This window comes from Hypanus sabinus, chromosome 4, assembly GCF_030144855.1.
Source record: "Hypanus sabinus isolate sHypSab1 chromosome 4, sHypSab1.hap1, whole genome shotgun sequence".
Classification (NCBI taxonomy): Eukaryota; Metazoa; Chordata; class Chondrichthyes; order Myliobatiformes; family Dasyatidae; genus Hypanus; species Hypanus sabinus.
Genome location: NC_082709.1, coordinates 27,509,194 through 27,534,135, shown reverse-complemented (window position 1 = coordinate 27,534,135; position 24,942 = coordinate 27,509,194). Strand labels below are relative to the sequence as shown.

Below are 24,942 nucleotides of genomic sequence, written 5' to 3'. Positions count from 1 at the left end.
CAACAGATACCCCTCTGCATTACCCATAATCTGTAAACTAAAATCACACCAGATATATTTTCCCTTCTCCTCTCAAGGTTCCAAAGCATCACAGCTGTTCTGGTTCCATCTTCAAGAATTCCCTTTTCTCACCTTTCTGTGCAACTTCTTTTGAAATTTAATTTTTCCTGCCTTTCATCCTAGAATGGACTTTCCACTTAATGTTTCCAATCAATTTCTCAAAATTATTCTCTGTGTCTCAAAATACAAGTGAAATTTAACAGCGACCAGTTTTGATTTAGGACATTTAAGCTGAAATACTAACTCAAGTTCTTTCTTATTGTGCAGTTGCAGCATGTTTGATTTTTATATCAATTATAAGCCCAAAGAATCAGAATTACATAATTATGATTATTTTTATCAGGTTCTTAATGATCTGTCTATGTCTCTGTCATTCCCAAAATTTAAATTTGTTTGTATGTTTTCTGTATTTTCACTGGAGCTTAATCCATGCTATCTTCCTGTACAATTCATTATACATGTTAATAAGTATCTATATCAAAATAGCTATTTCTATGTAGTTTTACAAGTTAATTCCATTTGCTCTTTAGGTTCATAGCAATTGGAAACATGGTTTCATTTCAGTTTGTTACTTTAGAGTACTTTAGAGTACATTTTTTAATACCATAATATTGTCTCCGGCTGCTCAAAAGTTCAGCTGTGTACACATCAGGATAGTTGCTGCTTTTTAATTCTCACTCCACTAGTTCAGTAGTTTCTACAGCAGCAAAATATTTCACATTCCACATTGGGCAGCAAGACCAAGGAATTGATTGTAGACTTCAAGAAGGGGGAGTCAGGAGAACATTCGATTGGATTAAATTCATTTATCACATAAGCGTCCAAACACAATGAAATGCACTGTTTCCCTTAACAACCAACATAAATTAAGGATGTGCTGGCAGCAGCCTGCAAGTGTTGCCACACGTTCCAGTGCTAGTATGGCATGCCCACAATGGTCCGCAGAACAACCCACAGCCAACATGCAACAACAACATAATGACAACAGTTAAACAAACCTCTTTCCTACCATCCCACCTACACACACAGTTGGGCCTTCAACTCCAGCACAGGTCACCTTCAACATCCAGTCCTTGGCCCAGGCCCCAGACACACAGATTCACAGACATCAGCCCTCCAACCTCGCCAATCTAGGGGTTTCCCTGGACTGGATTTTGATGCCAGGATGCACCAATCATAGGCCTCTGACTTCAAGCCTCCAATCCCGGGACTTCACTGACTTTTGGCCTCCAACCAGAGGACTTGCTGACTTCACAGATCATCATTCCCTTGTTCTCAGGACCCATAGTCCTCAATCTACATCCTCAGGAATAGCTGGCCTCCAGTCTGGGAGCGCTCCATTCTGAATACGGAATTCTGGTTCCTTCCCCTAACTCTCTATTTACTGCCCGTGATCCCTCATGTCCCTCATCTCTCTCCCTAAAACCTAACCTGACCTCAAACTTCCTGTGCTGTCCCCAGAAATCACCCCTATGAACCTGATATCTAAGTCTGAGCCATAAACGTGGTGGATGCTTGCAGCTTGGCATTCTTTTGCCATTAGGTGAGGTGTCAGCGGTGGAAATGTGAGCAGTTTCAAGTTCCTGGGCATCAGCATCTCAGAGGGATCTATCCCTCTGTAATCACAATGGAGACACACCAGCAGCTATACTTCAGTAGAAGTTTAAGGAAATTTGATATATCACCAAAGACTAGTAAATTTCTACAGATGTACTGTGGAGAGCATTCTGAGTGGTTGCTTCACCATCTGTTATGGAAGTGCCAATGTACAAGACCCTAAGAGGGTTCATGGTTATAGACTTAGACAGATCCTTCTTGGGCAAAGGCTTCCCCATTGTTGACAGCATCCTCCAGAGGAGGTGCCTCAAGAAGCCACATCTGTCATTAAAGATTATCACCATCTGGGACGTGCTCTCCTTTCAGAAGCCTGAAAAGCAATTTTCAATGATTTAGGAACAGTTTGTTCATCTCTGTCATCAGATTAATGAATGGTCCTTGAACATTCCCTTGTTATTCCTTTTTTCTTGCACTATTTATTTATTTTTGTAATTTATAGATATTTGTCTATGCATTGCACTGTTACCACAAACATATTTCACATCATATGGGTTTCACATATTAGAATTTTCTTAATTTGCCTGAATGCTGTTGCAGCTCCAATGACACAAGTTTGATTCCATTGAGGAATCAGCACCCCATCCAAACCAAGTGTGCCTTAACTACAGTGTTAACATCTGCAGAAAGCACTGTTGTTAAACTCTGCTACTCTTCCACCTCCCAAGTACAAGACCTCTACCACCAAGACGAAGCCAGAGCATGGGAGTACCAACATTTCCAAGTGACTATCATCCAGATTTGGAAATGCATTGTTGTTCCTTCACCCACATAATCTAAACTCTAGAAGTTATGATCATGCAACAGAGAAGAACTTCCATGGTTTAAAGAAGTGCTCACCAGCATCTTCCAGTAGCAATTTGGGATGGGGAATAAATGGTAGCATTGCCAGTAACTCCTATATTTCCAAAAAAAAAGAATTAAATAAATCTGTCAACTGCTCAACTAAGTTTTCAAAACAGTCCTGGCTCTCAACATCATACACTACTTGCAATCCCTTTTGATGTTGTAGCTCTGTTCACAGGAAGCTTCAGCCATCAAATTATTGTGACCTGTATATCAAATATTTGGCATAATTTGCCATTGAAGTTGATCAATAGAGATAAAAGTTCAAAGAAGATTGAAAAGCTGTTGGATTGGGAAGTGTAAAGGGTGGCAAGAAGGTAGTATAATATAGTAAAGGCTGATGCTGATTAGGCTGCTGACAAGGCAATGATTCAATTTAAAGACCAGGATCAAATGTTTCAATTAAAAATTTTAGTGACTGGAAGCTGCTTTAGGTCAGCGTAATTGAAATCGCAAGTGAGCAGTGTCTATGATATTTGCATTAGTGTTAGAAGAACTTGTGCCTACAACCTAAAGAGGAAGTGAGCTAACTTCTGGAATATGACTCAAAATTTTCTCTTAAAAATAATTTTTTTAACATTGATTTTTGTAAAGGAGAAAAGTTTATTATTTAATATCCAAAGTGTAATTCTTTGTTTAAAAGATTAGTATGAAGCTATTAAAGTAACACTAAGAATCTGTAAATTTTGTTGCTAAGTGCAGTAAGATGCATACTTACTTATTTTTTGTATGCATACATCAATAGCAAGTCCAGTATTTACTGTCCTCAAGATGGTGGTAGGAACCTGGTATCATGAACTACTGCAGTTCTTCCAGTGAAGATACCCCCACTATACTATTGGGTAGGATTTTACCAGAATTGGTTCCAGCACTAGTGAAGGATAAAATGATCTTAATCTACTCATACTCAAGCTAGAAGGCATGGGTTCCATTCAAATTCTGAAAACTTCAATGCATTGTAAGCTGTAACTATGATTTATATTTATTGAATATCAGAAAAAGTATATTCCAATTAAACCTATGCTTTCCTGGCTGATCTGTTTTTCACTCTTGTAAGCATAAGCTCATCTAATACTAATGCAAATATCATGGACTCTTTTCACTTGGGATTTCACTTACGCTGACCTAAAACAGCTTCTAGTCACTAAAATTTTTAATTGAAACATTTGATCCCGGTCTTTAAATTGAATCATTGCCTTGTCTCCAGCTAATCAGCACCAGCTTTCAATATATTACACTACCTTCTTGCCACCTCTTTCACTTCCCAATCCACAATGTGATCCTGGCATGTCATTTCCTCTGAGCTTTAAAATGTACTTTTTTGCCAAACATTTGCTCCCTATGCTTTTGCTTAATGTTGTATTTGCAACTCTACAAAGATGTTATTAACTGATTTCTATGATTAAAGTTTCAATACAGTTACAGTGATTTTCAAATGTTATATGATTTGTGTTGGTTCAAATCAAGATTTTCAAAAATTGCAGCAATAGCTGAAGTGTAAGAATATCATGATCTACACTTCCTTTTCACATATCACCATCAAGATGATGAACTGAGGCTTCATCTCATTGCTATTTGAGTAACTTCACTATTTACAAAATAGCATAACAACAGACGAACTATGTTTCAATTTCATGTAAAATGATGTTCATTTCCAAGATTTGATTAAGTGTTGCATTTATATATGGTGAATCATATTAACTTCCAATGCATTTTATTTAGTTTGCAGTAAATAATTTGATACTGAAATTTAAAAGAAGTACTTCAGAGATGACTCACACAAATCAAGCTTCCAGCCTTCTACCCACCAGTTAATTCCTTAAGTACATAAAAAATGGCATTTTTACTGTGGTTTCTCCAAATATAAATATTTCTGCTATTTCTATCCCGGTGCTGACAGATTGTGCATAATACCAGGTGACCTGTGATGCACATTCATAATTAGAAATGTGCTCAATGATTTAGAAGATACTACAGTATCATTACTGTTATCTTGCTCTGTGTATTTGTATAAGCATATTGTACATTTTTTCTTAATCAAGGAGGTGGATTTGTTAAAAATACTTAACCATTACCATTGAACTGTGTTGAGATTCACTATGATTTCTTGAGAACCTTGATTTCTTGGTGTTAAATTTGATTAATGAAGATCAAAGTCAGTTTCTGAACATTGTTCATACTCGCCTTTTGTGGAAATATATTGGAATGTACAGATCTTTTATGCATTTCAGAGCTTTGCTATTTTATGCTTTTAAGAATTTTGTAAAATTTTCCTGTCAAAATGAACAATTTCATATTTACTCTATATATGGCCAGATCTTCATCTACTCAGGATATCTGTATCCTTTTGCAGCTACTGTGTTGTCCTTATTTTTATATTATACTCTCCTTTCTGCCTTCGTGTTATCACCTAATTTAGTGACCATTATTCCATTAAGGCATTATAATTTGTATAAAGAAAGTTTTTAAAGTTTCCCTAATAATAATCTGGAATTTTAAAAGAATCTAAATTTAATGATTAGGACAATGAAACTGATTGTCATAAAAATCCATTTAGTACTGTAGCGGCAAAACCGAACCAAACCAAAATAAAACAGGCCTGTAGCCTGTGACGTACCCCCAGATTGCTCCAAAAGTCAAATCCTTTATTAGCAATTAGCAAACGTACAATCTTGAAGGGATGAAACTTAAGCATACCCAATGTAAGCTAAGCATTACTCAGCGGTCAGCAAAAGATACGACCTCCAGTTTCAAGCTACAAACTGCCACGAAATAAGCACGGATACACAACTTATTCCCTTCACTTTTACCACATTTGACCAGTTACCATAATAAACATAATAAATGGATAACACAGAATACAAAACAGATATACAACAGATGCATAGCTCCTAAATTCAGCCCCCTAATTACAACTACATGCCAACAAGACACAGGAGACATGAAATCTCAACATTTACACAGATGTCCTCCTTTGGTAAGCAGACTATCCTGGATTGTGATCTCCTGACAAATCAGCTTGCTCCTCTTGACTGCATTCGAATTGCTGCTGCCAAAGCTCATTCAAGCGCAAAATTGAAGTCCCATTTACTGTCAGCTCTGGCTGAGCAAAGTCTCTTCAACCACCTCAGTCTCCTTTCAGTGGTCCATCAACAGTCCAACCTAGCATTGTTCTGCTTGTATAGGGTCCATCATTAACAGTGTGAAACACTTGTAATCACTCTAATTCACCTCTATCAGATGTTCAATTTCCAGCAAATAAATATGTTTCAGGTGAGACCATCCCTTAAAATCTCTCTGATGAGAATGTTCCCTTTGTAGGCAGGCATATATTCCTGTGTGTACATGTTAAGTAGTTCACTACCTAAATCAGCCACTTCTGATCCTGAATTGACATAGCTACAACAACCTCTTGACCCATTGTGCATAAGAGAACGCGTGTTCCTTTTCCTGTCAGCTTGAGCTTGTTCATAAGGTTCACTGTGTGGAGCACTGCTGTACTTCCTTGATTCAGGAAAACATAAGTAACCACTGTCTTGTTACTCTTCTTAGACTTCACCTGAACTGGAATTCTAGGAAGTTTAAAATCATGATTACCAACCTCCAAAAGACCGTTAGTTATCAGGATGAGACTGACTGCTGTGTTTGCTTCATTTTTAGCTTGTTTTCAATCTGCATCCTTTTCATCAGCCCGGGCTAAATTTCAGCCTCACTTTCCATAGTAGCCACAGTAGTTGCAAAGCTGCTGCCTTTAGCTCGAAATCGAATTTGTGATCGAGTTTTGTTCACACCTTTACTTACTGCCAGCGATACAGCATTGCAGTTTTTTTTAAAACAAACTAGGTGTGTAGCAATCTTTACTTGTCTTTCAATAAAATCAACAATGTCATTGAAAGTAACCATATGCTTGTGCCTTCCTTGCAGTTTATAGACCACTGATCTCTCTTTTTCTCCCAAGTTTATCGGGCAATTTTTTCACAACAATCCTCATATTAGCAGGGGAATCCAACTCACCAACATTGTGCACATCTGCTACGGCATTGCAACAGCCTCTAAGAAAAAGACTGTAATCTTGAGGAGCTTTCATGTGTTTTTTTATGTTTTGATATGTAGACCACAGCAATTTTGTGCTCATCACCAAAATATTCCTGCAGTAAAGCTTGAGCCATTATATATCCTTTCTCCATGCTACCCTACTGGTGACTTTTGACAAGCTCTCTAGGATAACCTCAGTGAACTGCTGGAGAAAATAAAGATGGCCTCCACAATTATCAGTCTTAATTTCAATGCTACTCTTGAAAGCCCTCAAAAATGAATGTACTGCAATGGATTGCCTTTGAAGATTTGAAGCTCACTTTTAGGCAGAGGTGCAATGTGTTGTTGCATCACTGTACTTGTTATTTCCTTTTGTGTCCTTATTGCCTCCTGCATGGCATTTAGACTTCCATAATCTGAAACACGTGTCATCGTACCATAAATCAGTATTCTCTGAAGCACCTTGTGCTGTAGGAAATGCATAGGTTCAGAGTGCCTCCTTGGTACAGACTGAGTGAACACCCTGAACTACCCCTTGGGGTTCAAACTCATGGTTCAAAGACATTTGTTTCTCAAATGTATCCACATTGACATCAAGTATGCTGGATTTTCTCTGTTCCATGTCAACATGGGAACTCTCACCAGAGAACTGCTCTTTAGGTGCACATTTATCACCTACAGCACTTGAAGCCCATTGCGCTTTAACTCTGGCCATCTTGGCTGCAATTTCTTGCTGCATTTTGAGCTGCCTGTTGTTCCTGGCTTCTTCAAAGCTGTTCTTCCCATTCTTCTTGGTCTCTTCGAAGCTGTTCCATTTTTTCCTTCCTGGTGTATTCTGTATAACTCAGCTAAATCAAGCTCTATTATAATGCCTACCGATGTATCGTACACGCAGGCTATTTTGCTAGCAGTAGAACATTCCTCATGCAGATTAGAAGATTAGACACACCATCATCAGCGTGTACGTCATCCTGTGATGAGTTACATATATTGACATCGAGTATGTAATCAATGTCAATTTATGTAATCACAGCCTGTTCTTTGGCTTTGTAAATATTTTCATTTCGTCCTTCAACGTCACATGTTTGTTTAATTTCTCTGAGTTTTGGCTTCAAGTTCACTGCTTCCAGCTGGAGTCATATTGTTTTACAAGTGCGCAAACCAGACAGAACAACGGCAAATTCAATTCAGCTTTCAATGAATGAGGCAATTCAAGGCTTCAGCTTTTCAACAGAATCAGGTGGTCTAACTCTTAAGGCAAACACCACTATACAGCTTTTCAGTCCAACCCTTTTGGACACGGCTATGCTGACTCTTCAAAACTGTTTCAAACCCAAACACACATCATGAATCCACAAAAGGTCATTTCTTGCCACAAGCTGCTCCGGACTATGACGCTCCTAAATACACAGACATGGATGAATGTTTGTTTAGTATAACTGTCAAAAACTAATGGTTGATAAAATGTAGTGGCAAAGCCAAAACAAAACAATTGCTGCTAGCCTGCGATCGCTATGGAGTTGTTATACTTGCATGATGTACCCCAGCTCCAATTATTGCTACAGTAGTTGAATCCTTTATTAGCAATTAACAAATATACAACCTTGAAGCAATGAAACTTAAGTATACCCAAGTGTAAGCTAAGTGTTGCTCACAGTCAGCAAAAGATACGACTTCCACCAGTCCCAAGCTGCAAACTGTCACAAAATGCAAGAATATGCAACTTATTCCCTTTTGCTTTAACTAGACCCCTCACTCATGTGACTAGTTATCATAATAAACATAAAAACATGCAACACAGAATACAAAACAGATAGAAAACAGATGGATGGCTCTGTCAAGTACTCTTTTCAAAAAAAAAGCCAGTTAGTCCTTTAGTGTACTCCATGGGAGGATATTTGTACCTTACCTGGTCTGAACTATATGTGGCTCTAGGCCAGAGGTTCTCAACCTGGGGTGCACAGGCCCCTCAGTTATTGATAGGGATCTTTGGCATAAAATAGGTTGGGAACCCTTGTTCTAAGCCTTTTGCAATGTGATGACTATTAATCCCATGCAGTAGCTTAGCAAGCCGCTCAGTTTTATCATAATCATTACAAAAAGAATCCAAAGAGACACTCAATCCAGTCAAGACAAATAGGCTGGAGTATAAGCTGGCAGGAAACTTTAAAAACTGGAGATTTTGAAAATCTTAAGTTTTAAGTTAGTGGAGCTGTCGCAGAGATACATCAAGCAACAGCCTCAAAGTCATACTTGAATTATACCTTGCAGGCAACATGCCAGACTCATTCACGGTTCCTGATTATGATCTGACCCAGAGACACATAATAACATACAGGTGTGATGGCTAAATCCTTTGAGTCCTCAACATTGATTTCAGAACCCATGAAGTCTTATGGGTAAGGCAGTTTCTTCGTGATTATCCCCTAATATCCAGATTCATCTGGTGAATCACTGCTTTCCCATGTTGAACACTACTTAGAAGAAGCACCGAAAGCAGCAAGGGAACAAAACAGGTTTAGTATCAACAACACTGATCAAGCTACCAGATTGGATCTGCAACAAGTTAGAGGAGCAATCGTTGTGATATATGAACCTCCTTAACTCAGCAATCTACCTGCTAGAGATGCATTTTCCATCACACCTCTGATTGGAGTGACCAAAAGCTGCTCTCTGTCAAGTGGGGTATCCTAAAACAAGTAAACTCAGTAGCATAACACATTCTCTCGCTCGGTATTACAGTTAATCCAGTTGATCAATCTTAGCACAATGAAAGTAAGCGAGCACGCAGGGAGCAGTACTATTATTACCCAAAAATGGGGTGCCAATCTGGGGAAACTGCTACAGGACATGTGTGTACCAAACATCTTAACAAGTTGCATTAGAGAGACTTAAGTGATCCTGTAAGCAACAATTCAAGGCACAACCTTGATAGCACATCTTGTGGTGAAATAGTGATTGACAAATAGCTATAGGAGGAGGCAGCAAGGAATTTTCTTTCTCAGGTGCTGGGTTCCAGTGAATGTGTGCTAGATGAGATGTTAGAAGCGTTAGACGAGTGCTGAAGCATTCAGGATGTTCAGCCTGAAGTGCTGAATGGATAATTCATCCCAGCTTCTTCCTAATAACTCTGCCCATGTAAGTATGTGTTATAAAGAGATGAGAGAGAGAAATGAATATATTGAGGCTTCATTTCTAGATAACTGCACAAGAATCATACTAAGGGCATGCTCCAAAATCAGCTGTATTGCTAGGATGTTCCAGTAATTTTACATCTACCTGAAAAAGTGGAAAATTGCCTGGGTTACTTGTAAAACAAACCAAGATCTACCCTCAACCAGCATACTGATGTAAGGTGTGTTCAGTGGTGCTTAAAAGTCGGCACTAATTTTAATAGCGCCTCACTCATTTATTTCATCATGCTGTGGGGCTCATCACAGCCTTGGCCGAAACCTTAATCAAGGGGCAGCGTTCTGGCGGTGATAATTGAGTGATTTCCCTTGATAGCAAGGCAGCACTTGACTGATGGTGGCATGAAGGAGACTGAGCATTCAGAGAAAGCACTCCAGTCATTGCTGTTATACCTTGCACAAAGGAACATGGTGATTGGAGATCAATCGTCTCACCCCAGTGTACACCTGCAGAATTACCCTAAAGCAGAGTCCTAGGGCTAGCAATTCAGCTATTTCATCAATGACCTCTGTCATAAGGTCAGAGATGGGGTGTTTGCTGATGACTGAACAATGTGCAACTCCTTAGCAAGTGAATTGCATGGAGCAAGAAGAAAACCACATTCAGGCATAGGTTGGTAAGTGGCAGCTAACATTTGCATCACAGTAGTGCCAGGATATTTTGACTCCAGAAAGGAACTTAGATTGAGTGAGTAAAAACTTAACAACTGGAGTTAAATGTAGGAAAATATAAGGTCGTGCACTTCAGTAAGACTCAAAAGGCAGATTATTACTTAAGTTGAAAGAGACTGCAAATGAGTGAAGTACAGAGAGATTTTTATGCATGAATCTCATAAAATTAGTAGAAAAATGCAGCGTAGATATGAAACTAATGTGAATATCTGGAATTCTGTATCCCATAGAGTTGTGGAAGCTGGATCATTAGGAATACTCAGAATAGACTGTGGGGAGACAATGTATTAAAAGATCAGGGAATTGAGGTCTATAGGAATATAATACAAATTTCATGCCATCTGCAGTATATTGGGCCAGTACGTTGAATGACAGGAAAAGCTTAAGGGGCCAGGTGCCCTACCCCCTGCTCCTACTTTCTCACATTCTTAACAATGGCATTACCAACTAGAAAATATCTAATCATCTTCTCTTGATATGCAGCAGCATTATCCGTTCCATCAATACCCTGACTTTTCAGTTGTAGAAAACTCTAAATTGTTTGAAGTCACAAAAATGATAGTTATGAGATTTTGTGACCAATCATCTCAACCCCACAATACCATGGTTTAAGTTTTCTCTTGCAGTATCAGAGACCCACTTCCTTTCAGTTCTTGGCCTTTGTTGTAAACCCAGAAGAGGGGATGGCCACTGATGATTCTTGTGTTCAGTTCAATTTGCATTTCCTCCAATAACAAAGCACTCCATGCACAAATGCTGGAAGGCTTGAATGCTATTTAAACTTTGAAAGATACATGACAAATCTGTATGATACACGTGCAGGTAATGATATTTTTATGAGAGGGATTAAATATGCCTCTTTGGCATTCAGCGGTGTTGCTATTGCTGTATCTCCCACTGTCAGTGTTCTGAATTGTACTGTCCCTGAGTGAAAATAATGGAGCTCCCACTCTGTTAATACTTTGCCACTTGACACCAGTAATTCAAAAATCCACATTCTCAAACAACAGAGGATAGGTATCAAAACATTGGCCATACAGGCAAGGCAAAAATCCTACAAATGAATAGCAAGAAATAATGAACACAGCATTATGTATCTAGTTGAGGGGGAAGCTAGTTTGAGAACTTGGAGGGCAAATAAAGAGTTTGTTACTGAATTGTGTGATTTAGTGAATTAATCAGGATTGTGATATACATATTAAATGGTCACAGCAATATTCAATCAAATTTGATATTTTGAAAAGATTTTTGGGTGTACAATTTTTACTGTCCCAAAGTTATTGAAAAAATGTCCTATGTTCTACCTGACATGCATGCTTTCCACATGTTTTATTGTATATTATTTAATGAACTTTCAGTAAATAAATCAATACTTCATGTAGAAAATATGCATTGTACATTTACAGTGCTATTGTCATCAGGTTTGACGAGATTCTCATGAAATTTATGGTAATGAGACTGGGATGTGTTTATTGTATGGTTTTAATGGCTTTAAAATGGATGGACCACAAACCTTGGTTCAGCAAAGCGATGCTATAAATCTTTGAATATATGTGGAGTGTATATTAAAATTGATCATTGTATCCTATTAACAAGTTGAACTCATGGTCTCCATTGACTACTTCAAAATCTGTTTAGTGTTACCATCTATATTAACAGCCTTGCATGGGATGTGCACTAGACATCATGAATTCAAATCCTATTATAAAAAGTCTGAAACTGAATTTAATAAATCCGGTAATTTATGGACCAGCACCAGGAAAAATTACTCCCACTGAACTTTGATTACTATAAAAACCCAACTGATTTTCAGATGTCCTTCGGGGAAAGGAATTAGCCACCTTTATCCAGTCTGGCCTGCACATGCCACTGCTCCCACGATAAAGATGTTCTCTGAAATGCTCTTTCTTAGATGATTCAATCAAGAGAGTTGGGGCTGATGCATAAAAATGGTGCTGAAGTGAAAAACCAGCAGTGATGTTACCGAATGGAGGGGTCATTTGATGCTCCTCATAGAGCCATTGAGGACTAACAGCTCAGAGTTGTAACAGCTCAGTAACAACTCAGCCCTTTGGCCTAACTCTGCTAGAGTAATATCAACCCACACCTGAAGCATGCCCTCCATACTCCTGTCCATATACTTAACCAAACTTCTCTTAAATGTTGAAATTAAACCTCTATCCACATCCCTTGGCAGCCCCTGCCACACCTGTACCACCCTCTGAGTGAAGAAGATCCTTTGTAGATTTCCCTTAAATACTTCACTTTTCATCCTTAACCTATGACTCAGTGGGAGGAAAATACCTGCTTGCATTAACCCTGTCTATTAACCCATTATAATTTTGTATATAATAATTTGTTTCCTGTTTCTATTTCCTAAGTTCTTAATTCACTCAGTCAGCAGCTCAGTTTTTATAATATCCTCTGAACTGCCCTCATAAGCTACTTGTAAACAATTCACATCCTGTCCAGAAAACTGTCAACCACATTTCTGTTGGCAATGTTCATATACTTTGCAACAGAATTATTGTAAATTTTTGATGAAAGATTTTCTTCAGCTGATTCAGCAGCATACGTGATCAAGAAGTAAATGCCAACCTTGATTATCAGATTGTAAGTAAAACTACCTAACGTATTAGCTGATCATGCGCTTAATACTGATAACATTGCCCATTTAATATTGCTAACATAGCTATGATTCAAATCTTTCTGAATAGGGCCAGCTGCTGCACTCCTAGCCCCATTCCTCCAAAGTCATTTTTGATGGATTAGGAACTACAGAGGCATGAGGGAGGAGCTGACCAAAGTTGATTGGAAGGGGCACTAGCAGTGATGACGGTAGAGCAGCAATGGCTGGAGTTTTGGGGAGTAATTTGGAAGGTGTGGGGTTGGATCATTTCAAAGAACAAGAAGCACTCTAAAGGGAGGATGAGGCAAACGTAACTGACAAGTCAAAGACAACACAAAAGTAAAAGAGGGCATAAAATATAGTAAAACATAATCAGAAGCTAGATGATTGGAAAGCTTTTAAAAAGAAGCAAAAGGCAACTAAAGAAACAATGATAAGAGGAAAGATGAAATATTCAGGTAAACTAGCCAATTGCATAACAGGGATACCAGAAGTTTTTATATATAAGAGAGTAAAACAGAGGCCAAAGTGGATATTGGATCACTGGAAAATGATGCTGGAGAGGAAGTAATGCTTAACAAATAAATGGTGAATGAACTGCTCAATTATTTTGTGTCAGATTTCACTGGAAGACACCAGCAGACTGTCAAAACTTTGACAGTGTCAGGGCAAAAGACAGTATAGTCATTATTACTAAGAAGGTGCTTGGGTAGCTGAAAGGCCTGAAAGAAGATAAGTCACCTGAACCAGATAGAATACACCCCTGGCTTCTGAAGGAGGTGCCTGAAGGGACTGTAGAGGTATTACTAGTGATCTTTTAAGAATCACTAGATTCTGGAATGGTTCTAGGCGACTGGAAAATCACAAATGTCAGTCAACTTGTTAAGAAGCAAGGGAGGCAAAAGACAGGAAGTTATAGACGAGTTAGCCTGCTTTCAATGGTTGTCAAGTTGTTAAAGTCCATCATAAAGATGAAGTTTCAGAAGACTTGGAACATGTAACTAGACAGACCTCAGCTTGGTTTCCTTAAGAAGAAATCTTGCTTGAAAAATCTGTTGGAAATCTTCCAGTAAATAACAGAGGGTATAGACAAAAGGACAGTTATCGGATGTTGTTTAGTTGAATTTTCAGAAGGCCTTTAACAGGTGCCGCACATAAGACTGCTAAACAGGATAGTAGCCCATGATATTACAGAAAGGCTTCTAGCATGGACAGAAGGCTGACAGGTAGAAGGCAATAAGTGGAATAAAGGGGACCTTTTCTGGTTGGCTGCTGGTGACTTATAGTGTTTGACAGGGGTCAGCAATGGGTTCACTACTTTCAAGCTATATGTTAAAGATCTAAGTGATGGAATTCATGGCTTTGTGACAAGCTTTGCAAGTAATACAAAGATGGGTGGAGGGACAGGTAGTGCTGAGGAAGCAGGGAATCTGCAAAACTTGGACAGATTAGGAGAATGGGCAAAGAAGTTGCAGATAAAATACAGTGTAGGGAAGTGTGTGGTCATGCACTTTGGTAGAAGGTATAAAGGCATAGACTATTTTCTAAACAGTCAGCAAAGTTAGAAAACGGGAGTGTAAAGGAAACTTGGAGTCTTCGTGCAGGATTTCCCTAAAGGTTAACTTGCATGTTGAATTGCTAGTAAGGAAAGCAATACAATGTTAGCATTCATTTCCAGAGAACGAGAATATAAAAGCAAAGATGTATTGCTGAAACTTTATAAGGCATTGGTCAGACCACATTCGGAGCATTTTGTGCACTGTATCCAAGAAAGGATGGGCTAGCATTAGAGATGGTACAGGTGAGGCTTACGAGAAAAATCCTGGAATGATTTATAAGGAGAGTTTGATGGCTTGGCCTATACTTGCTGGAGTTTAGAAGAGTTGGAAGGGGAGGGTGGTGGTTTTCATTATATCAAATACTGAAAGACCTAGCTAGAGTTTATGTGTTGAAGGTGTTTTCAATAGTGGGAGAATTTAGAACCAAGGGCACAGCCTCAGAATAGGATGATATCCCTTTAGAACAGAGATGCGGAGGAATTTCTTTAGCCAGGGTGGTGCATTCAAGAAATTCATTGCCACAGATGGTTGTGGAGGCTGTCATAAGGTATATTTAAAACAAAGGTTGCTAGGTCCTTGATTAGTAAAGTTACAGGAGAAAGGCAGGAGAATGAGGTTGACAGGAAAATAAGTCACCATGATCCAATGGTGGAACAGACATGATGCGCTGAATGGCTTGATGGTCTTATGGAAAGTCAACATCTCTTGTAATACTGATCTATGTTTATTCTTCACCTCTAGGCTCTGAGGTGGCTGCCAGTAACTAGAACAACAAATTAGTTACGTAGGTAACCTAAAAGCAGTCTGCCTACAAAACCCAGAATGTCTTTAACTGACAGCAACACCCCTTCCCCATTTTTGCCACCAGTCAAAGAAGATAAGGTTTTTAAATATTTCTGAAATATTGATTATGTTTGCTCCTACAGACTCAAATCTCTATTTTAAAAAAGGAACACATTGATCAAAAACCAGATGCTTCTTGCACAAGAACTGAGAATGATGCTGATAAATCTCAGCGAGATCCTGTTCTACCTCTGGACCTAGGCTCAAAATGGAGACCTGGGTCTTGGACAGAATTGCTTGTGAAATCTACAGCTATAAATCCTATTCCTGTTCCTATTTTAAAGGCATTAATTATGTTTTTATTCTACTTTATAAATTTCTTTGCATACATTTAGGTAAATTTATGCTGATATTATACACTACTGCTCAAACAAAAAATTTGCTATTTCAGACTCTATATCAGTAAAATCCACCTTGAAGTATGTCAGCTTAAGGATGCAAGATGAGATTCAACTATAGTTGATAGAAACCTAAAGAAAGATTATATTAGTTTAGGAAAGTAAAACTACAAATTGGCCATGTAATATGTACTTCTTCCAGATTGGCAGCAAATCCTTTTCTATATAAAAATAAATAATGAAAATTCTGATAAACTTAAACAAAGGTGACATCTACTCTGCCAACATCTCATTGAGAATTTTCATTCTCCTTTATAGTAGCCTCACCTATTCCCATCTCATCCTGAAAGCCCACTGAGATCCTGCACATCTTCACTCTTATTCCTGATATTAGTGACCCCATCATTTATAGTCATGCCTTTAGTTGCCTGGCTCTTTGGAATCTATTTCCTCAATTAATTTTCCTTTCTATCAAAAATGGTCTTTAAAATTTACCTGTAGTCATATTTGGAGCTTAATGCCCATACTACTGAGAATGACTCAGTTTGTTATTACAATAAAAGGGCTTTCTGTTGAATAAGCTCTTTACTCACAAGTTAAAATGAGCTATGCTGAAAAATAGTGTATTTAAAAAGATCTCATGTTCTTATAATCAGAGGATCCTCTAGCCTTCTCAGAGGATCCCCCTTAAGCACTGAACGTCTTTATTAGTTAAGGGATCATACAATAAATGAGATTGGGACCATGCAAACAGTCACCAGACCATGGATATTGGTATTGTAAATATAATTAATGGAGTGAACAAAAGCATTGGTAAACTGAGCCATGGTCAGTGGAGATTAGAGGGAAAATTTGCACTTCACACACCATCCCAACCCACCCTTACAAATCTACAAGAAAACCTTAATTTCCTATCTCCAGTCTCCTCTCCCTCCTCCTTCACCTGCCCACCTCCATTCTGTTACTTCTTTCTCATTCTGCCATATTCCTATTTTTATTCTTAGCCCTCCTCCCCGCCCTTTATCCTGTTCCTTTTGTCTCATTTGATACCCTCTTCCTGCCATTCACTCCAATACCCTGCACCCTTTTCTGATATCAATCATCAGGAATTAATGGACCTGAAAACACATTGTGTTACAGAAGATGAAAGTTCCCATCCTGTATCAAGCCATTAAAAACAGCACAGAGAGTTGCTAAGATTATTAAATTCAACTCTTTAAGTACTTGTAAATATCTAGTTAATGTCATTTTGGCATTTTGGTACAGGATGTCCCATTACAACAGACAACACAAACTGTATCAACAATTCGTCCAGCATCATTGCAAGTCCCCAATGTGCTCCTTGCAAATTCAGAAACTGGTGCTGTCATACAACAAGCTTTGCCCTCTCCAACCTCTACTTCTGTCATCACACAGGCTCCACCAACAAACAGAAACATAGTGTAAGTATTGAGATGACCTATTTTATTACATTGTTTTAGATGCATAAATAATAGTTTGATAAGACACTGGTTAATTGTGACTTCAACATCTGATTGTCCCAAAAATAAAGCAGTCCTAGAATGCTGCTTTTGGTGGAACAAATTTATCAAATGTGGGCCTCACAAATTAAATGAGATTTTAAAAAATGCAAATGTTGAAATTTTGATATGAATATAGAAACCAGCCAGTTAAAATTAGTAAGTAGAGTGTTTCTTTCTTGTCAGAAAGTTTTGATTTAGTACTCATTGCAGATACATCTGGCCATTGTAAAGGAATGCTGCATTGCTAGAGGTTTGACATTTTGGGGAATCTTTAATGCACCATCTTACCTGTTTATTGAAATAGATACAAAACACTACTTAGCACTGTTTTCCTAAAGACAGGCATTGTCTTGGTAACCACCACCAATCTTTAATCTAACATGCCAAACATTGGTTATTCATTTCATTTGTCATTTGTGGGATCTCAGTATATTGAATTTGACTACTAGGTTTGTATTGGAATGTACTTTGCAGTTTCAGTGACAGTGAAACTGGAAACATTTGCCATCATTACACCATAGAATTGTTCACTATTTTAGAGTATCCTCTCATGCTTAGCTGAAAGAAATCACAAAGCTGGTGTCAGAGATTCAACACTCACACAGATCCATTCCAGTATAATCAAAAGGATATCAATTGAAATTAGGAAATTTTAAAGAATATGTGAATTAGTTTCATTGTTTGTAATGTTTTGCTACTGAACTCTGTAAGCTTTAAGCCATTATTACTGTTTACCTTGCTGGTCCTACAAAAACTAATTATGTCCATTGCCATTCCTGAACATATATGTATTAACACTTCATGAGGAAATCTGCAGATGCTAGAAATTCAAACATCACACACAAAATGCTGGTGGAACGCAGCAGGCCAGGCAGCATCTACAGGGAGAAGTACTGTCGACGTTTTGGGCCAAGACCTGATGAACATCGACAGTGCTTCTCCCTATAGATGCTGCCTGGCCTGCTGTGTTCCACCAGCATTTTGTATGAGTTGTTTGTGTTAACACTTAATAGATTTTTTATTGTGATTTTTAAATACTTTGATTTTTCTACACCTAGCTTAAACCTATATGCATGCTCCAATGTTTTAGCACTCTGTGAAATGTCTAAGATAATTGCTAAAAACAAATGCATTTTCCATCCTGGTTCATGGTCTGAGAGAATTCTATAATATGAATGACATCTGCAATGAAAATTATTTTAAAATTCATTGTGATCTTTCCTGGTTCAGCTCAGGATATTTGCATATGCATTTGCAATCAAAGGAGACACTGCACAGTGTTCAAAGAAACAAGATAACATTTTATAAACACAAATGCAATACAGTAAGAAAAATAAATGACTACATTCATAGTGGCACAGAAATCAAAATAATGCTTATCCACTAAACAAGCAGATCTCTGCAATGTTGTAGAGCGCTACAGATCTGACAATCTTTCACATAGTCCTCTGTGTGTGTCCGTCTCTCTCTCTCTGTACACACACACACACACATTTGGGCACCCCGGTCAAAATTTTGGTTACTGTGAATAGTTAAGCGAGAAGATTAGAAGATAAGAAGATTAACTTATCTCCAAAAGTCATAAAGTTAAAGATGAAACATTCTTCTCAACATTTTAAGCAAGATTAGTGTTTTATTTTTGTTTTGTACAATTTTAGAGTGAAAAAAGAAAAGGAGCACCATGCAAAAGTTTGGGCACCCAAAGAGATTGGAGCTCTCAGATAACTTTTACCAAAGTCTCAGACCTTAATTAGCTTGTTAGTTCACAGTCATCGTTAGGAAAGGCCAGGTGTTGCAAATTTCAAAGCTTTATAAATAACCTGATTCCTCAAATCTTGTCCCAACAATCAGCAGACATGGGCTTCTCTAAGCAGCTGCCGAGCACTCTGAAAATTAAAATAAATTATGCCCACAAAGGAGGAGAAGGCTATGAGAAGGTAGCAAAGTGTTTTCAGGTAGTCATTTCCTTAGTTTGTAATGTAATTAAGAAGTGGCAGTTAACAAGAATGGTGGCGGTCAAGTTGAGGTGTGGAAGAAAACTTTCTGAGAGACCTGCTCATAGGATTTCTAGAAAGGCAAATCAAAACCTCTGCTTGACTGCAAAAGACCTTCAGGAAGATCTAGCAGACTCTGGAGTGGTGGTGCACTGTTCTACTGTGCAGTGACACCTTCACAAATGTGACCTTCATGGAAGAGTCATCAGAAGAAAACCTTTCCTGCATCCTCACCACAAAATTCAGCGTCAGAAGTTTGCAAAGGAACATCTAAACAGGCCTGATGCATTTTGGAAACAAGTCCTGTGGACTGATGAAGTTAAAATAAACTTATTGGCTGCAATGAGCAAAGGAATATTTGGAGAAAAAAGGGTGTAGAATTTCATGAAAAGAACACCTCTCCAACCGTTAAGCATGGGGGTGGATGATCATGCTTTGGGCTTGTGTTGTAGCCAGTGGCACGGGGAACATTCCTCTGGTAGAGGGAAGAACGAATTCAATTAAATACCAGCAAATTCTGGAAGCAAACATTACACCGTATGTAAAAAAGCTGAAGATGAAAAGAGGATGGCTTCTACAACTTCCTGTTATCCCTTTTTTGTTATTTTGAAACTGTAAAAGATGGAAATAAAAAAGTAATCTTGCTTAAAATATTAAAGAAATGTGTCATCTTTAACATTAAGCCTTTTGGAAATCAGGTCATCTTTTACTCGCTTAGCTATTCACAGTAACAGAAATTTTGACCGGGGTGCCCAAGCTTTTGCATGCCACTGTATATGTACCACTGTTGATGGTACCAGCTGCACTCCCTTATCTCTTAAGACCTTCAGCCCAGACACAATATGGGAAAAAGGATACATCAGATCTATAAGAAAAAAAACATTCTTCACTGGTGTGTCATCACCTAGCATGTGCGTTTAAAATAGAGACAAAACGTGGTCAATTATTGCGAAAACAGAGCATTCCCACATTCCAACCTGATACCATTTTGTCTTCGAACTTCCATTATATTTTGGTATCTACCAAGGAGGAATCCCTGATCACTAAACAGGTTGCTCATAAAGATAAGGAAAACCTGGCCATGGCTACCATGTTTTAAGCATAAAACATTATTGTGAAATCTATGTCTTAAGAATATTTTAATGGTATTTTAACTGAATTTCTGGATAATGTACATTATGGATATGTTATTAGAGTCATAGAAAAGTGCAACACAGAAACAGGCCCTTCTGCCCATGAAGTCCATACTGACAACATTTAAACTGTCTACTCCCATCGACCTGCACCGGGACCATAGCTCTCCATACTTCTACTATCCATGTACCTTTCCAAATTTGGCTTAAGCATTGAAATTGAGCTTGCATGGATCACTTGTGCTGGCAGTTTGTTTCACACTCCCACAACTTCTGAGTGACAAAGTTTCCCCTCATGCCCTTTTTACCCTTATCCCATGACCTCTGGTTGTAGTCCTACCCAACCTCATTGGAAAAACCTTGCTTGCATTTACCTTATCTATACCTCTCACAATTTTGGATTCCTTTATCAAATCTCCTCTCAATCTTCTATGTTCTAAGGAATAAAGTCCCAACCTATTCAACCTTTCCTTATTACTCAAGTCCTCCAGACCCAGTTACATTCTTGTAAATTTTCTCTGTACTCTTACAACCTTATTTACATCTTTCCTGTAGGTAAGTGACCAAAAGTGCACAGAATACTCCAAATTAGACCTCACCAAAGTCTTCTACAACTTCAACATGACATTTCCATCTCCAGTACTGAATCCTTCTTGACTTATGAAGGACAATGTGCCAAAAACTTTCCTTACAACTGTATCTACCTATGATGCCACATTCAACGAATTATATATTTGCAGATCCGTTTGTTCTGTTACACTCATCAGTGCCCTAACATTCACTGTGTAAGATGTACCCTGGCTGATCCCATGCAACAGCTCACACTTGTTTACATTTGTTTCTTTCTTCCATTTTTCCAGCTGGTCCAGATTCTTCTGTAAGCCATGATAGCTTTGCTCGCTGTCCCCAATTAACCACATTATCATCCAGATAATTGATATAGATGGGAAGCAACAACAGACCCAGCATCGATCCCTGTAGCACTCCACCAGTCAGAGGCAACCATCTGCTACCACTCTCTGGCTTTTCCCACAAAGCTAATGTCTAATCCAATTTACTACCTTCATCCAGTTTCTTAGTAACTTCCTTAAAAGACTATAATATTGGTTTAGCAAGACCTAACACACACGAAGCCATGCTGACTATCCTTAATCAGTCCATGTCTATCCAAATGCTTATTTATCTGGTCCCTTCTAATAACTTTCCTACTACTGATGTCAGACTCACCAGCCTATAATTTCCTGGTTTATGTTTAGTGCCTTTTTCAAACAGTGGAATAACATTGGCTATCCTCCAATCATGTGGTACCCCTCCTGTTGCTAAAGATGATTTAAATATCTCTGCTAGGGCCGTAAAGATTTTGCACGCCTCCCGTAGGGTCTGAGGGAACACCTTGTCGGGCCTTGGGCTTTATCCACCCTCATTAGCTTCAGGATAGCAAACACCTCCTCTGTAATCTGTATAGGGTGCATCATGAAGTTGATGCTGCTTTGTCTCACTTCTATAAACTCTTGTGTCCATTTGATGAGTAAATGCAGATACAAAAAAAATTATTTAAGATATCTCCCCCACCCCCCACATCTCTTTTGCTTCCAGACACAGATTACCATTTTTATCGTACAGAGAACCAATTGCAACTATTTTGCTCTGAACATATCTGTAGAATCCTTGGGATTCTCCTTCACCTTGCCTGCTAGGGCAACCTCATGCCTTCTTTTAGCCCTCTTGATTTCTTTCTTATGTGTTCTCTTGCATTTTTTATACTCCATAAGCACCTCATTTGTTCCTACCAGCCTATAACTGATAGGTTTTTTTTTCTCCTAACCAGGGCCTCAATAGCTCTTGAAAACCAAGGTTCCCTATGTTTATTAGTTCATCATTTATTCTGACAGGCACATGCTAGCTTTGTACTCCCAAAATTTCATTTTTGAAGACCTCCCACTTACAAAGTACATCTTTGCCAGAAAGCAGGCTGTCCCAGTCCACACTTGCCATATTTCTGATAGCATCAAAATCGGCCTTTCTCCAATTTAGAATCTCAGCCCCAAGACCAGACCTGTTTTTTGCACATTTACTTTGAAACTAATGGCATTGTGATCACTAGATGCAAAGTGTCCCCCAAAACAACCTTGTGTCACATGTACCATCATTTCCAAATAGGAGATCAAATATCACATGCTCTATGTACTGCGACTACCATGTACTGATTAAGAAAACTTTCCTGAACACATCTTGTCTTTTTACAGTATGGGAGTCCCAGTCAGTATGTGGAAAGTTAAAATCCTCTACAAGAACAGCTTCATATTTCTTGCAACCGTCTCTGACCTCTCAACAAATTTGTTCCTCTAAATCCGGAGGACTGTTGGGTGGTCTGTAATATAGTCCCATTAACATGATCATACCTTTCTTATTTCTCAGTTCCACCCATAACGCCTCACTAGATGAACTCTCAAGTCTGTCCAGGCTGAGCAGTGCCATGACATTTTCTCTGACTAGTAACACCACCCCTTCTCCTTTAATCCCCCCCCCCCCCCCCCGCTCCTGTCAAGTCTAAAACAAATATTGAGCTGCCAGTCCTGTCCCTCCTGCAACCAAGTCTCACTGATGGCTACAATGTCATTATTCCAGTTGTTGGTCATTGCCTTGAGCTCACCTGCCTTTCCTGTGATACTTCTTGCATTTGAAATACAGGCAGCTCAGGGCACTAGTCGCACAATGCTCAACCTTTTAATTTCTGACTTAGTCTGAGGTTTTACTAACATCTGTCTCCACAACCTCTCCACTAACTGTCCTGGCCCTCGGGTTCCCATCCCCCTGCAACTCTAGTTTAAACCCCACCGTGCAGCATTAACAAACCTTCCTGCTACAATATTAGTCCCCCTCCAGGTTCAGGTGCAAACCATCTTCAGTACAGGTCACCTTTCCTGGAAGCGAACCCAATGATCCAAAAACCTTATGCCCTCACTCCTACACTAACTCCTTAAACGCACCTTAATGTCTCTGGCTTCACTAGCACAATGCACAGGTTGCAATCCTGAAATCACAACCCTGGAGGTCTTGCCCTTTAACATAGCACCCAACTCCCTGAACTCCTTATGCAAAACCTCATTGCTCTTCCTACCGACGTCATTGTTACCTACATGGACCATGACCTCTGGCTGTTCACCCTCCCATTTAAGAATGCTGAGGACTCGATCCAAGATGTCCTGGAATCTCGTTCTCATCCACAGAACCTCCTTTCCGTAACCTTAACTAATAAATCCACTCACCACAGCTCGCCTCTTCTTCCCCCCTCCCCCTTCCCTTTTGAATCACAGAGTCAGGCTCAGTGCTAGAGATCTGAAAGCTGTGGCTTTCCTCTGCTAGGTCATTTCTCCTCCCCCTCCCCCCCCCCCCCCCCCCCATGGTATAGTATCGAAAGTGCCAAACCTGTTGTTGCAAGGGATGGCTGCAGGGGTACTCTGCAGTTGCTCCTTAACCCCTTTCCTCTTCCTGACTGTCACCTGGTTTCCTCTGTCATACACCTTGGGTGTAACTACCTATTTATATGTCCTATCACGACCTCAGCCTCCTGAATGATCTGGAGCTCATCCAGTTCCAGTTCCAACTCCTTAATGCAGGTTGTTAGAAGCTGCAGCTGGATGTACTTGGAGGTGTGATTGTCAGGGACACCGGAGGTTCCCACATCCCATAAGAGGAGCGTTCCACTATCCTGCCATGTATCTCTTCTGTCCTAACTGAAGAAATGCAAAGAAAGGTGGGGGAAACTACCTACAGCATTTTTTTGCCTTCTCTGACTGAAGCCTCTTCTGCGCTGAAGCTTCGAAGAGCTAGAGCTTTAAGGTCTACACCTTAACTCTATCCACTCCAATGGTGGGCACTCTGCTTGCCCCAGCCTTACTTTAAATTATTCTTGCTAATCAATCCTGAACGGTGATTGGCCGCTGCTCAAAGCTCCAAAACTGCCGCGGGTTGCTGCCTTTTCTACTCAATCAGCGAACCTGAGTGAACTACATCTTCCGATCTCTCTCATTGGCCGCTGCTCAAAGCTCCAAAACTGCCGTGAGTCGCTGCCTTTTCTACTCAATCAGCAAACCTAAGTGAACCATCTGATCTTGCGAGTCACTTTTTTCTATTTGATTGGTGAACCTAAGTGAACTACGTCAGTAATCTAGAGGCATATTTGAGTCCTACCATACTAGATAGGGCCTTCATAGTCATTTAATTAAATAAATAAATATAGAATAAAAAACTAATACAGGTTGAGTACCCCTTATACAAAATTCCAAAATCTGGATTTTTTGGGAGCAACATAATATCACAAAGGAAAAATTCCAGAAGGTGCTGGAAGGGTTCCCAGGCAATGTGCAGGTCTCTATATCACAGACAGTTTGAGAAGTGACCTGACATATGGAATGAGGAGAAGTTAAAAGTTAAAAATAGAAAAGCATTGCATAAAGTGAAAAATGAAGATCACAATCATGTATCGAAAGAGTGGATTTGTC

General features: G+C 39.1%; 1 protein-coding gene across 6 annotated transcripts in view; it reads left to right on the top strand.

The window, feature by feature from the left end:
- Nucleotides 1-24,942, top strand: part of atf2 (activating transcription factor 2) — a 122,527-nt gene that overhangs the window by 59,625 nt on the left and 37,960 nt on the right. For 5 of the 6 annotated variants that reach the window (XM_059966700.1, XM_059966703.1, XM_059966702.1 and 2 more), the window contains one exon: nt 17,054-17,229. The exons of the other annotated variant lie outside the window; for it this stretch is intronic. In XM_059966700.1, the coding sequence (XP_059822683.1) occupies nt 17,054-17,229 (176 nt within the window). The remainder of the gene's footprint in view (nt 1-17,053; nt 17,230-24,942) is intronic. 6 annotated transcript variants of the gene reach the window in all.